At 40.7% G+C, this 14,645-nt stretch overlaps 1 protein-coding gene across 3 annotated transcripts in view; it reads left to right on the top strand.

Annotated features, from left to right (window-relative positions):
* The window catches only part of ABCD2 (ATP binding cassette subfamily D member 2), a 46,945-nt gene that overhangs the window by 15,023 nt on the left and 17,277 nt on the right, over positions 1-14,645 (top strand). For 2 of the 3 annotated variants that reach the window (XM_068166679.1, XM_068166672.1), the window contains exon 6: positions 1,267-1,412. In XM_068166679.1, the coding sequence (XP_068022780.1) occupies positions 1,267-1,412 (146 nt within the window). Of the gene's footprint in view, positions 1-1,266; positions 1,413-12,770; positions 13,006-14,645 lie in introns of those variants that run through there. The other variant, XM_068166687.1, reaches the window with a different exon arrangement.

Below are 14,645 nucleotides of genomic sequence, written 5' to 3'. Positions count from 1 at the left end.
TATCTTATGTTAAGTACTTGGAGGAGCATATGGATAAAAGGGGAAGTCCAGAAAGGTAGGCATAGTAGCTCAGTAGAGGCAGACATACATAGCTTATCCTGCTCAAAGAAAGATAAAAAAGGATTTCTGATGCTGTTGCCAGGTGAAAAAAATTACCTGAGATTTTCAAAGGTGTATGTGGGAGTCTGCATCCTTCTTTACTTAATTTCAGTGAAATTGGATGCTTTACTCACATGGCTTCCTTTAAAATTCTGAGTTCACAGTAACAGTGGAAAAATTGAGTCTATAGTTTTCTTTAATCACCACAAAGAGCAATAGTAACTAAGAGTTGACACTATAGCCTTTATTCAGTAAAGACTTGTATTTTTAAGAAAGCTATTCCAAGTACCACTCAGTATCTGGTCACAATTTGAATGGATGACCTTTAGTGAATTATTCCTATATATATCCTGATCTTAAGCTCCAGTGCAGATACTATTAGTTTTAAAAACAGTTTAAGTTATCAGAACAGTAAAATGAATAATTCCAGCAGGTTCTTTAGTCTAGTTAAAGCACTCCTCACCACCTCTGTGTATAGAGGAATTAGCAGGATAGAGGAGGATAGTCCTAGCTGTAGCAAAACTTGCCATGGTTTCAGTGTAGTAATTTCAGATTTTAAACTTACAACTTTATGGTCATGAAGACAGTTTTATTTTTTTTATTTGGCTCAAGAGACAAAGCCAACAGAAAATGTAACATCATATATTTATGTAAAGCAATGGCATTGTGATTGTGCATAAGTATACACATATATACACGGGGTAATATTCAAATGAGTAAACCCAAGTGCACACCAGCCAAAATAGCACTGGTGGTTGAGCAGGAAAGGGCAATGTGGAGTAAATTCTCCAAGTAATTTGATCAGGCTCCCATAGCTTTAAATAATATTTCTCATGGGCATAGCACTGCTCTGTATGCTGTTAACACCTTAAGACCTAACCTGCATTACAGTAATTAACTCTGAATGGTGCACTGACATTGTGATATAATCAGTGTAGTTTATAGAAATACTCAGACATTATATAAATTGCTTTTATTATTTCAGCTCACTTATTGTATCTGTTGCCACTGTTCCCAGAATATTTGCATAAATATGTGCAGGTAATTAATGAAATGGGTTAATGATTTGATATAAATGCTCATGTAACTTCCTCTATGGGGTATTAGACTGTCTTGTACTGCATACACTGCATAGTAACATCTCTACTTCTTTCATTGCTGTTGTAGGTCGAGGAAGGGATGAATCTTTTAATCACAGGACCCAATGGCTGTGGAAAGAGTTCGCTTTTCAGAATTTTAAGTGGTTTGTGGCCTGTGTATGGAGGAGTTCTCTACAAACCTCCTCCACAGCACATGTTCTATATACCACAAAGGTATGTGTTCTGCTCAAGGTGATACCTTTTTTCTGGTTACATGAATTTTGACCCTTCTCTCATTTTCAATCTGTGATATGTACAGCTAAGTTAAAAGGAGGTGATCACAACCTTGCCTTCGTGAAGAGATCTCTTCTCATTGGTGATGCAAATCTTCAGTCATTGGAAAGGGCTCACATACATTTGTAATAGAGCCCAGAATCCCCTGATGGCTACAATCCTGGATGATTTCGATCATAGCAACAGAGTAGAATATTAAAGAAATTGTAAACGAAGCTAATGGATCTAAATTTTTTTTTCACTTTAAAACCAAAGATAAAACCAAAGAGTGTTTTGATTTGTAAATGCTGAATTGTTCAAAATAATTTTCAGTACTTGAACTTCTACACTGCAAGACAAAATCCAATCCAACATTAACTGCCACTTGCCTTTTTAATAGCCTGCTCATTTCACTAGGGGAAGCATGGCTTTTTTTGTGTGCTTTGTTTGTGTTCCGACTTACTGTTGGATATTCAGAACAAAAATTAATGTAATTGATTCTAGAATATCTCCTTAGAGACTTCTAAATAGCTTGTTTTGCAAAGTTGAACAAAATTTTTTATTGATTTCTGTAGTTCATTTCTTCCCATGGGCAGAATTATTCTTCATACCATTTGTATTTTAAAATTACAAGCTATCTGAATGGAAAATATTGACCAATGAGTAGATTTTCCTTGCTGCAGGTAAACGTAACACAGCACATTTATCTGTAATTTTTTTCAGATGTACGCATAGTTTATTGCTAACTATTGCCATTATTTTTTTTCTGAGCCATGTGAGGTTTTCATTCAGGAGTTTGGAAAAAAGTGCTTTACTAAATATTTTTCAAAACAGTATTTCAGAGTGTCTACTGTGTGAGACATTCTTAAAATCAGTTTTATTCTTAGGCAGAATAAAAGCCGTTCTGGATGTTTTTTCTTGCAGGAAATCTTGAGATTCAACCACTTCTGTCTTGTTATAAGCTAAAGGAAAGAGCCTATCCCCAAATTCCTTTTTCCTATTGGTGTGTTTCCAGGAAAGAGTCAGAATGATACTTAGAATGCAGGGCTACTGCTGTCCTTGTAGGAGCTGCAACCAGACATAAACATTTTTGAAGCAGAGCCCTGTCTTGGTGGAATAGCAACAAAGTGGAGCATTAGAGGTTATAAGCCAAAGGAAAGAGCCTTGCCCCAAATTAATTTTTCCTAGGGTTGTGTTTCAGAATGATACTTAAAATTCAGGCCTATCACTTTCCTTGCAGGAGCTGGAACCATACATAAGCATTTTTGCCATGATGTCTTTGGGACACCTACGTGATGTTGCCATGGCTTGACTCTGTGTGAGCTCTGTCCTCCTGGAAGGCTTTTTAGGCAGTACAGAAGTATTCCTTTCTCAAAAGAGAAAATGGTGTCTGGGTAAATGGGGCAAGAAATGACAGAGAGGACTCTTTAACAAAAAAAGCTGTGGCTGAAGATTTTGAATTTGAAAGATTTTGACTTTGAAAGATACTACTTTGGAGTACAGTTCAGCTGTGCCAGTATGGGTTCTTTAGGCTTGGAAGCGTGGCCTGGCATTTACAAATGTCTTATATTTTGACAGGGACTGTGAATCTTGTAGGGATTTGTGAGTGAATGTGGCTGAAGGGGTTGATATAAGACAGCATTCAATGAGATTCATTAGTTTGTCCCTGAGAATCCTGAATTGCTTTTTTCCCCAATGTTTGTTCTTCGGACTTAGAGTCCTTAGATGACTATCTACGGCATTAATAATGACTTGAAGGAGATTCAGTTTTAAGTTTCTGAACCATACCTGCAACAGATCAGCTGGATTTTTAGGGCTTTTGTGTGGATTGCCTTAAGCAATTCAGACACTGTTTTTTTCCTTCCTGTTCATTTATTTACGACCTACATAAACTATGCATTCAGTAGAGTTTTTTATCTATCTCTAGAATGTATTTGGAATTTCTGTAGTGGCTTTTAATTTGTTTTAAGTCCAAAAATTATATCTGCTTGTTTTGGAATGTCCTGCTGGTGCAATCATTTTGCTTATTAACCCTGTGCAAATTGCTACTTGATCACCATGACCTTTATTTTTTAGACATATTTCTCTACCTTCAGACTGGAAAAGATACATTTCATCATGTATATATTTCAGCGTAACTCTATACTGGGAGGGTCAGGGAGGTGGTAGAATGGTGCCACCTGGATTCAACCTAACTCACTTTTTTACGTGAGTAGGTGAGAACTGTGGTATCACAGAATGCTTTTGAATTGGTGGATGTATGTCAGAGCAACTTAGAGTGACATCACTGTGTTTAAACATATACAGTTGTCTCTGGTCAAGAATATGGGAGAAGCTCTTAGTGGGCTTGGTAAGAGCTTCTGTGCGCCTGTGGCTGAATTTATTCTGCATCAGCTCTGTTTGAGTCAGATGTAGGACCCTTGCCTGCACACAGTGAGTGGTGGAGAATACAGTGGTGACTAAGTAAAAAAAAAAAAATCCACAGTAAATAGGAGCTTGTGGAAAAGATTTATTTTTTTTTTGATCTCTGTAAAGTTTCAGTGTAGTATTCCAGAAATGCATGGGAATTCCTCTGTCTTTGCTGAGTTAAACATAAAAGCTACACATCAAACTGGTTTGTCAAAAAGAGTTGTCTGATTCTATGCTCCAAATTTCATCAGTGCTGCAAGTGCTTTGTAGTTAGCTTTACTTAGTAGTATGTAGGCTTTAAAACAGAGCCTTAAGACTCCCTGTATTTTCTTATCTTTTTTGATTGCTTAGCATAATTTTCCTGCATTTTTTAGATTTTATGCTGAATCATGGTAAGATTTTTTTTTCCCTACCCTTACATAGGGTCAGGCCATGCAGAATTTGTCCTTTATCTGTCACAGTTCGGGTGGATGCTGAGGGGAAAAACTGCCCTTTTTGGGGAGAGGGAGAGAGAAGCCCAGGGATTTCTGGGACAGTGGCTCTGTTACTGTCCGTGACAAGCCTGTAAATGAGGAGGGAGGCTTTAATAGGCTTTACTCAGTCCAGCATCGTGTTGGTGCCAGAAGCAGCTTGTTTTCAAGGGTGGATCAGTGCTAGGAACTGGTCACAGCTCAAAGAAGTTGTCACATCTCACTGAGGCCTCAGTACCTGGCAGACTATATGTTCTTACCCCTTCTACTTCTCTATCCCAAAATTCATCTGTGTTAACCACCTCTTTGCACTTCTCTTCTAATTAACCAGTCGTGAATGAAAGAATAACTCTTGTGGGTGCCCTAGTTGGTAAGGAATCATGAACCAAACCAGAATTCTTGTCAGCTTGTAGTGCTCTGTTTGTATCCCTGTAGCTGGCTCAGATGAAGTTAAACCGTACTCTGACTGCCCATGCCAATGCTGCATTAGCAATTCTTACTACCCTTCAGCACTTTGCTGATAGTACACAACCACCTTACCTTGCTCCTTCTGTAATTTGCCATCAGATCACATCATGGTACACAGATATCTATTCCCATGCACACTGCATTTCTTTGCTATGCTTACTGTCATCAAGTTTGTGGTGCTCCTTTTAAATATATTTCCAAAGTTCACTTTGGAAACGCAAAGTTCACATCTGACAGATGACACACACTGGCATAGTGTATTGGAGGTAGTTAGTAGTGGCCACTGTCATTACGTTGTGGTTGTTTTCTAAGGCAGTTCTTGATCACCTGAACAATTTTGTCTTTCAAAATTTTTATGTTCACTTTCAGATACCCTATGTTACTTATGAATATATATGCCTGGATAGTATGTATATATATGGTTCTGTGTTAGGCTACTTTCTCATTAGTCTGTGGTCTGTTAGAGAAGTAGCCCCAATGAATTTGTTAATGCAAGTTCTCCTGCCTGATCTCATTTCGTTTGGCTTGGGTGACTCTATGCTATATTGTATTTTGCACATCTTAATTTCTTGTCGGCTCATAGTGTTCTGTTTGTATCCCTTTAGTTGGCTCAGGTGAAGTTAAAACATGTTCTGACTGTACATGCCAATGCTGCATTAGCAATTGTTACTGCCCTTCAGCACTTTGCTGATAGTACACAACCACTTACCTTGTTCCTTCAGTACTTTGCCAAAGTTCACAGTTTATCTAACAGATGAGAAAAAGGTCTGTGGTAGATAGCACTAATATGAAACATAATGTCCTTCAGTTCTGTGTACTATTTTGATACAGATTTGCTAAGCAGGGAGGTCCCAGTTCACTGGAGACTAGCAAATGTGATGCCCATCTGCAAGAAGGACCAGAAGAATGATCTATCAGATTGACACCAAACTATGTGGGTGTGTCAATCTGTCAGAGGGTAGGGAAGCCTTATAGTGGTATTTAGACAGGTTAGGTCTGTGGACCAAGATTAATTGCATGATGTTCAACAAGGCCAAGTGTCACGTCCTACACTTGGATTATAACAACCCCATGGTATGCTACAGACTTGGAGATGTGTGGTTGGAAGGCTGCAACTTGGAAAGGGACCTCAGGGTATTGGTCAACAGTAGACTGAATATGAGTGAGTAGTATGCCTAGGTGGGCAAGAAAATCAGTGGCATCCTGGTGGCCTGCAGGAACAGGATGGTGATCATCCCCTGGTACTCAGCACTGATGAGGCCACACCTCGAATATTGTGTTCAGTTCTGGACCTTTCTCTATAAGAAGGACATAGAAGTGCTGCAGTGTGCCCAGAGAAGGGCAATGAGGCTTGTGAAGAGCCTAGAGCACAAGTCTTAGGAAAAGTGGCTGAGGGAGCGGGAGTTGTTCAGTCTGGAGAAAAGGAGGCTGAGGGGAGACCTTATTGCTCTCTATAACTGCCTGAAAGGAGGTTGGAGCAAGGAGAGGTCAGCCTCTTCTCCCTGGTGGCAAATGATAGGACTAGAGGAAATGGATGCAAGCTGTGCCAGTGGAGGTTTAGGCTGGATATTAGGAAATTCTTCTTCACTGAAAGGGTTGTCAGTCATTGGAACGGTCTGGCCAGGGCAATGGTGGAATCACCGTCCCTGGGGGTGTTTAAATGGTATGTGAACCTGGTATTTAGGGACGTGATTTAGTGGTGACCTCGATGTGCTGGATGGAAGGTGGACCTAGATGATGAATGTCTCTTCCAATCACAGATACTCTGTGATTCTGTTCTTTAACAAAGTGAGTGCTACTTTGTATCTTCTTTTTAGTTACATGAAATTAATCAGTCCAAGACAGGTTAACTCAGTATTCTTCTGTTAATTTAAAAGTGCCTTGTATCTGAAAGGGCTGCCAGGGCACAATTTTTCCACTTTCATCTTATTTGGACTCATACAGAAATGCTTCCATTTCTTCCTGATCAAAGGAAGGACTGTTTTGTCTCACCTAGAACAGGACAGTTCTTGTCTTCCTGCCCTGTAGGTTAGCCGAAGCTTTGCCTGCCAGGATCACTGGGAGATTTATCTGTTTCTGCTGGAGGCTCACTCATAGCTGTTAAAGTTTGAAAGTTTTTAATTAGGTCTATGTACTGACTGTTCACAAGCAATGGAAAGTACCTCTTGGTAACACATTGTGAACAGGATTCGCCTATGCCAATAGTCAGATGTGGAAAACGGATTTATGGATTAGCTGCTACTCACTCTCAAGTCTTGCAAAGTGTCTTCCTTACTAGCCAGACACAGGAGTCAGCTAATTAAAACACAGCTTACAAGTTTTTTCTGTTATTAGGCAAAGTATTGCAGAAATCCCAGACCGAAGGCTTTAGTCAGCTTGCTGCATTGGGATTCAGTTTAGATGTAAAATATATTTGTGTAAATCCAACACGAATCTTAAAAGCTACAGCTAAACTGGTTTTGGTCCCTCATTCCTTTCAGGCTGCAGACATGCCTGGAGCAAGCTTTGGCTATGAGGGATACCAAGAGGTCTAAATATGGGTGAGGAATTGACATGCATTGATAGGTATTCAACTTTTACTCTTCATGGAGTAACTCCTTGCATTCCTATCAAGTGACAAATATGTAGAGGTACAAAGTGGTGTCAGCTGCATGTCTGATTAAATACTGTGATGTATATGCAACTAAAAGGTGAAATACATTCATGTAATTGAAGCAGCATCCTTCCTGTTTTGAATATTCCTTCTGAAGCACAGCAATCTTGTGTTCCTGCACAGAAGCATCACTAATATGTAGAGCTTCCTCTGCAAGGATGCTTGATGGCAGGAATGTTTTTACTAGGACTACTGGCAATCAGCTGCTCTGTGTTCCATAATGAATTTTGGACACTATGTTCATGACAGTGTTAACTTGCAATACCTCCACTTCCCACTTGTTTCATTTGGTAGGATTTTGAGTATGAAAAATCCTCCTTCAGCACCGGTAACTACATGTTGCCTGTACGACCTTTCCAGGCATCCATGTGTGGGCCAGACTGTTTATGAAACTTAATTTTGGATGTTTTTTTTAAAGTACATTGTCAAGTTAAGCTTGACAAACATTTTATAAATACAAAATCTGTAATGGGTTGTAAAAACTGAGCATGTGGCTGGTATATAGGTTATTGGATGCACTGGCAAAGCAACTATTTAATCTGTGCCAGATTCATTTTGCTGAGACAACTCACCTGCCTTTAAAATCAAGATTTGATAGCAGTGCAGGGGAACAAATTCACTTACAGGTTAACTAAGATCACTATGTGACAATATGAACAAACTTGCCTATTAGAAAGTAATGTGGTGGTTGCATTTACATGACCCAGTGTTTGCAGAGAAACTGCCATTACTGTCTCCAGCTTGAGCAGTTACTTCCAGCTTAATGCCCTACGTTGCAGCTGTGCAACAAAGAATCTCTCACAGATGAACAGAATGGCAAATGCTTATTATTTCAATATTACTTTACCTAGGAATGTCAGAAAGCATGCTTCAAATGCCTTGTTCATATTGAATTATGAGAAGCAACTTGGCCACATAACGTGAGGAAGCACTGGGAAAGATAAACGACAAAACCTGCCTGACATAAAAAGCTTGGTATGAAAAGCCCAAAAGGATGCTGGCTTTTGTGAGGAGAAGACAGCTGAAAGCTTTAATAACAACTGTATCATGTTCCCTTGGAAGAGTCCTTTCTCCTTGTTCTTGATATAGTTTTCAGTCAGAAATTCTCATTACAGGGCCTGATGCCTTTAAATATCCAGATAGTAGACATATTTTCTCTTGAAGAAAAACTGGTATTCCTTCTCACATTGCCCAGGCTCTGCCTTTTGCCTGCCCTGTCTCCTGGGCTTGAGAACTGTTTCTGAGCTCCAAAGCGGACTAGATCTTCAGCCTTCTCTGAGCCTCTCCATGGTCTGCTCACTCAAACGGTTTTTAGGGTTTAGTCCATGCCTGCTTGCAGGCTGAGTACCTCATCCTTTGTCTCTCCTCCAACTTACTGTGCTTTCCAAGGTAAATCTGAAGTTCTATTCAGCATGGCGATTCTGTCTGCATTTCTTGGGGACAATGCAGTATTAAGCAGTAACTGAGAGATTAGTGGCCATTTCTTTATACAAGTGTTCAACCCCCCAACTCCCATCAAATTAAAGTAATAAACCATCAATTCATTCACCAGAGGTAGAATTTGCCTCTGTTCATTTAGGCAGCTAAAAGTGTGTAACCTTTATGAGGCTACAAGGATGGTTGAGAGAACAGAACAGGAAAAGGCTTTTATTTTTGTGTCTGGTTGACATAGTTCACTGAAGGCAGTATAATTTCATATTGCAGTTGACTCTCATTTTGTAGAAATTGTCTGGGTGTTTTGCTTTTAATGATGTGTGTGTTCTTTGTTTGCCTATCACAAGGTACAAATAAACTGCATGACTGCTTCTGTGAATTCTTTAACTTTTAGGCGAACTGACGAGTTCTAGCTATACTGTAGGTGGTAAATAAGTAAATCATGAGATGATACTTGAGCATGGATAGTGCTTTAAATTAGTGGCTTCTTTTACCTTTCTGGTTATGATTTTCTTGCAGAAAAATGCATAGCTTCTTTGCCAGTGATTAGTGTGACTTTTTTTTCTCAGCTTTTGATACCAGATTGTAATGATAGGCATTGAGACTTCAGCCTTTCATACTGTGCATTTCATTCCCTGTTAACTACGTTAATGGCTATAAGCCGATTACATTCTACGCTGGTAACTGATCTATCTGAAATATTTAGAGGATATTCATGCCTAGTCCTGTATGAGTGGAGAGGAAAGTTCAGTGTGGGGTATTTTAAAGAGTTATCAATTATTTATGTATTTAGAAGGGTTGCTGAAAGTTTAGCTGACCCTAAAATCCCTTGAACTACATAAAATGCAATAAACTGGGCCTGTTACTTTTTTAACATTCTGCCCCTGTACTCAGCACTGGTTAGGCCACACCTTGAGTCCTGTGTCCAGTTCTGGGCTCCTCAACATAAGAAGGACATTGAGACCCTTGAATTTGCCCAGAGAAGGGCAACAAGGCTGGTGAGAGGCCTTGAGCACAAGCCCTATGAGATGAGGCTGAGGCAGCTGGGATTGTTTAACCTCGAGAAGAGGAGGCTCAGGGGAGACCTCATCTACAACTACCTGAAGGGAGGTTGTAGCCAGGAGGGAGTTGCCCTCTTCTCTCAGGCAACCAGCACCAGAACAAGAGGACACAGTCTCAAGCTGCACGAGGGGAGGTTTGGACTCAAGGTGAGGAGAAAGTCACAGAAAGAGTGATTGCCCATTGGAATGGGCTGCCCAGGGAGGTGGTGGAGTCACCATCCCTGGAGGTGTTCAAAAGAGGATTGGATGTGGCACTTGAAGCCATGGTTTAGTTAGTCATGAGGTATTGGGTGATAGGTTGGACTTGATGATCTCTCAGGTCTTTTCCAACCTTATTGATTCTGTGATTCTATTACCTAAATTAGGAGCATGGCCATGGAGTTCTTAAAATTAAGGTCTTGGTACCAACAAGGTAATGAAAAGTTCTAAATATAGGTGGTTTCCCTAGATAGTCAGGCAGAGATTTAGTGCTTTGGGAGAATTACCCGCAAAAAATGTGTGTACTAGGCAAAGAGAGCCACCTAGAGTTAATCTATAGGAATCTCTAAATATGTGTCTGAGGCAGCTCTTACTGAAGTTTAGATGCTTTATATTTAAGAGCATTGGGAGAAGAATTAATAATCTCTATAATACAAGATACAAGGACTTCTACTAAAGTCTCCCTCCTTACAGTTGAGGACAGTGACTGGCATAGTATGTATTAGGCAGTTTCCACTAACATTTTCTTTAGGCATATGATTCCTGTCTCTTGGCAGCAGTTTCCTTGCTTCAGTGGGAAGATTAGAAGGTGCCCTGCATTTGACTCCTCCTTAGCTTGGATGTTAGTTTAGAAAAATGGAAATCTGATGCCCTGCAAACTGAGAAGAATTTAACCTGAACCTAATTCCTGGAGGAGATTTGCTAAGCATAAGTTGCCATACAGCTCCTCACCTTACATCTCTGGTAGCTGTAATGTTTTGTGCTGGACTTAAAACTGTTGCTTTCATCTTAATGCTGTACTGGACCTGTTGGGGAATTAGACAGCATTGGGGGACAGATGTACCTATGACCTGTGCCACTGGCCTTCTGGACTGCAGATTTTTCAGTGCGAGCACTGACTCCTTAAGACCTTCCAAGTTTCCAAGGAAGATGCCTCCATGGCTGGAGTTTGGGTTCCAGTATCCTCTTCTTAAATGCAGGTGCCTAAATTCGAAAGATACTTTATTTGAGATGTCAAAGAAAGCACTCTGAAGTCATCTCAATCTCCTTTGAAAACCCAAGCTGCAAGTTACCTATAAAGGGGAATCCCAGGTGTACTGTTCCCCTTTCTCTCCCTCACTTGGATATCTTAGCAAAGCATCTTGTCAGGCAGAGACAGAAACTTGAAAGATGGGTCAGTCAAGAGTTTATAGTTGCATTAACCATAATTTTCCCACATTATCACAGTATCACAGTATTGCTAAGGTTGGAAGAGACCTCGAGGATCATTGAATCCAACCTGTCACCACAGGCCTCATGACTAGTGCCATGAGTGCCATGTCCAATCTCCTCTTGAACACCTCGAGGGATGGTGACTGCATACCTGTGAGAATAATAGTGCAATAATAACTGCAGGCACACTTGGACAGCACATGGCAAATCAGGTCCTGATGGCTCAGTCAGGGACATGTAGATGGGTTCCAGAAGCACAAGCCACATAATTTTGCTTTCCACAGAGAAGTATTAATCACAGCTTGTGCCAAGGAATGCAAGGTGAGCTTCAGACTGTACCTGGAAGCAGTTCCTTGGGCATTTACATTGGACAAATATCCCTTAACTTCTGACACCAGCCACTTAATTAAGATATATTTTTAGTTCCTTTGTTATTCTAATGTGCTTATAATTAAGACTGGCCATTCAGATTGCTTTGTAGGCTTTCATAATGCATGCTGGTTAGTTGCTGTAGTCCTTTAAAATAATACTCATAGAATCCTAGAATGGTTTGGATTGGAAGTGACCTTAAAGATCATCTAGTTCCAACCCCACTGCCACAGGTAGGGACAGCTCCTACTAAACCAGTTTGCTTAAGGCCTTATCCAACCTGGCTTTGAACACTTCCAGGGAGGGGTCATCCACAACTTCTCTGGGCAATCTGTTCCAGTGCCTCACCACCCTCACAGTGAAGAATTTCTTCCTTATATCAAATATAAATATGCTCTCAGTTTAAAGCCATTACCCTGTGTACTATCACTACACTCCCTGACAAAGAGTTCTTTCTCATCTTTCCTGTGGTTCCCCCTTTGAGTACTAGAAGGCCGCTATAAGGTCTCCCTTGAGCCTTCTCTAAGCCAAAGAACTCAGCTCCAGCCCTCTGATCATCTTTGTGGCTTTTCTCTGGACCCACTCAAACAGTTCCATGTCCTTCTTTTGCTGGGGGCCCTAGAGCTGAGTGCAGTACTCTGGGTACTCATACGCAAGAGTAGAGGGGGAGAATCACCTCCTTTGACCACTCTTGATGCAGCCCAGGATATGGTTGGCATGTTATGGATGTCAGACGGGTTATCAGTTCTGACAGCACAGTTTATTTTGCATGAAAGATGAAAACATATTTGAATACATTCAGGAAGTATTTTCAAACATTTCCAGTGCATGTGTCTTCTTCTGATTCTGAAACAAGAGTTTTCTTTACATCTAAGTAAGATATCTGCCCTAACTTGATACCCAAAAGCATGACGTCCTCTGCTCTTGAAGACATCAGAGAATAGTAATTCTGTTAACATCTAGTAAAATGTTACTACTGCCTAGCCTAGTTACAGGTGTAGTGTTAAGCTACAATGCCTTTGAAGTGGTATACATCTCTCTTTAGGCCTAACAGCTCCAGTGTGTGACTCCTCTGACTGGAAAGACAAGTGGTTGATGTGTATTCCAGTATGTTTTGTGGCACCTACCCCCTTCTCCCTCACCAGAGCTAACTGCAATAAAGAGACAATATAATTGGCCACGCTTGTTCTTCCTTCCCATATGATTTTTCTAGTATTTTGCCAACATTGTACACAGTGTCATGTGTCAGTAGGGTGCTGGGAAATTGTCCATACCAGAGGCTTCAGGATGCAGCTTGTTGTGATACCATCTTTCTTTAAAGCCTGTACTTCAATGGGGAAGTCATAAGTCTTGAGGATCACTTGCCTGCTATTATCTGAATGAAGTTACAGCTCTGCAGAGCCAAGCACTAAGTAAACCAAACAGAAATTGGTGCTGCAATGAAACCATTAGACTAAATGAAATGAAGGATGAGTTTATGACAGCTGAAAATGTCTCTTTGGGTAAATGCCTAGAAATTCCCAAAAATCAGACAATCAGTAAATTTTCATAGCTTTCTGGAGGTTTGATACCAAACCTTTAAAAAAGGATTACTGGCCATAAATCCCATCTTGCCAAACCAGTGTAGGAGTCTTTTCTTTCAGAGAGCAGAGAAAGAAAACAATTACAGAGCTATTAACTCCATGGCAGAGGAGTTGGAATAGAATAGAATAGAATAGAATAGAATAGAATAGAATAGAATAGAATAGAATAGAATAGAATAGAATAGACCAAATTGGAAAAGACCTTCGAGATCATCAAGTCCAACTTATTATCCAACACTATCTAATCAACTAAACCATAGCACCAAGTACCTCACCCAGTCTCTTTTTAAACACTTCCAGGGATGGTGACTCCACCACCTCCCTGGGCAGCCCATTCCAATGGCCAATCACTCTTTCTGTGAACAACTTCTTCCTAACTTCCAGCCTAAACCTCCCCTGGCACAGCCTGAGACTGTGTCCTCTTGTTCTGGTGCTGGTTGCCTAGGAGAAGAGACCAACCCCCACCTGCTATACAGCCTCCCTTCAGAAAGTTGTAGATGGCAATAAGGTCTCCTCTGAGCCTCCCCTTCTCCAGGCTAAGCAACCTCAGCTCCCTCAGCCTCTCTTCATAAGGCTTGTGCTCCAAACCCCTCACCAGCTTTGTTGCCCTTCTCTGGACACCTTCCAGCAAAGTCAACATCTTTCCTAAAGTGAGGGGCCCAGAACTGGACACAGTACTCAAGGTGTGGCCTAACCAGTGCTGAGTACAGGGGCAGAATGACCTCCCTGCTCCTGCTGGCCACACTATTTCTGATGCAGGCCAGGATGCCATTGGCCTTCTTGGCCACCTGGGCACACTGCTGGCTCATGTTCAGCCTACTATCACCCAGTACCCCAGGAGTCTGTACAGAGTGCTTTCTTTGAGACTGGGACTCAGACCCTCTGGCTGAAGGGAAAAACTCTACTAGAAATCAATTAAATCCAGTTAAACTCAAGTATTGCTTCAGGACAAAGAGGCTGTTTCTGTTATTTGGCCTGTTACAAATTTAATGCAAACAGTATTTTAGCAGGGAGCTTACTGGCAAAGCCAAGATTTCACTGTTGCTGTGTCCAGTTACCTCTATGTTATTAATGTGTTACTTAATGTCTAGGTATCACACTGTGTAACCTCATTTACAATAACATCTGGTGCTTAACAGGCTTTAGTATGTTTGACTTTGTGGCACCCATGGTGTCGTAGTTTGGGTGTGGTGGGGAGGGGGTCTGCCCCAACCCATTACACTGGTAAGTAAGGAGGTTATTGTCTTCAAGTTATCATTTTGTTTAGTATGAGATTATGAGAGTTTGATCAGTTGTTACCTAAGTTTAGTACTGTATAAGTTAGTTATCTGATTTAG

The sequence above is a fragment of the Melanerpes formicivorus genome, unplaced genomic scaffold, assembly GCF_026170545.1.
Source record: "Melanerpes formicivorus ecotype bairdi unplaced genomic scaffold, bMelFor1.0.p_v2 SCAF_3, whole genome shotgun sequence".
NCBI lineage: Eukaryota > Metazoa > Chordata > Aves > Piciformes > Picidae > Melanerpes > Melanerpes formicivorus.
Note: the sequence above shows the minus strand (reverse complement) of the source record. Positions and strands in the feature narration are given on the sequence as shown.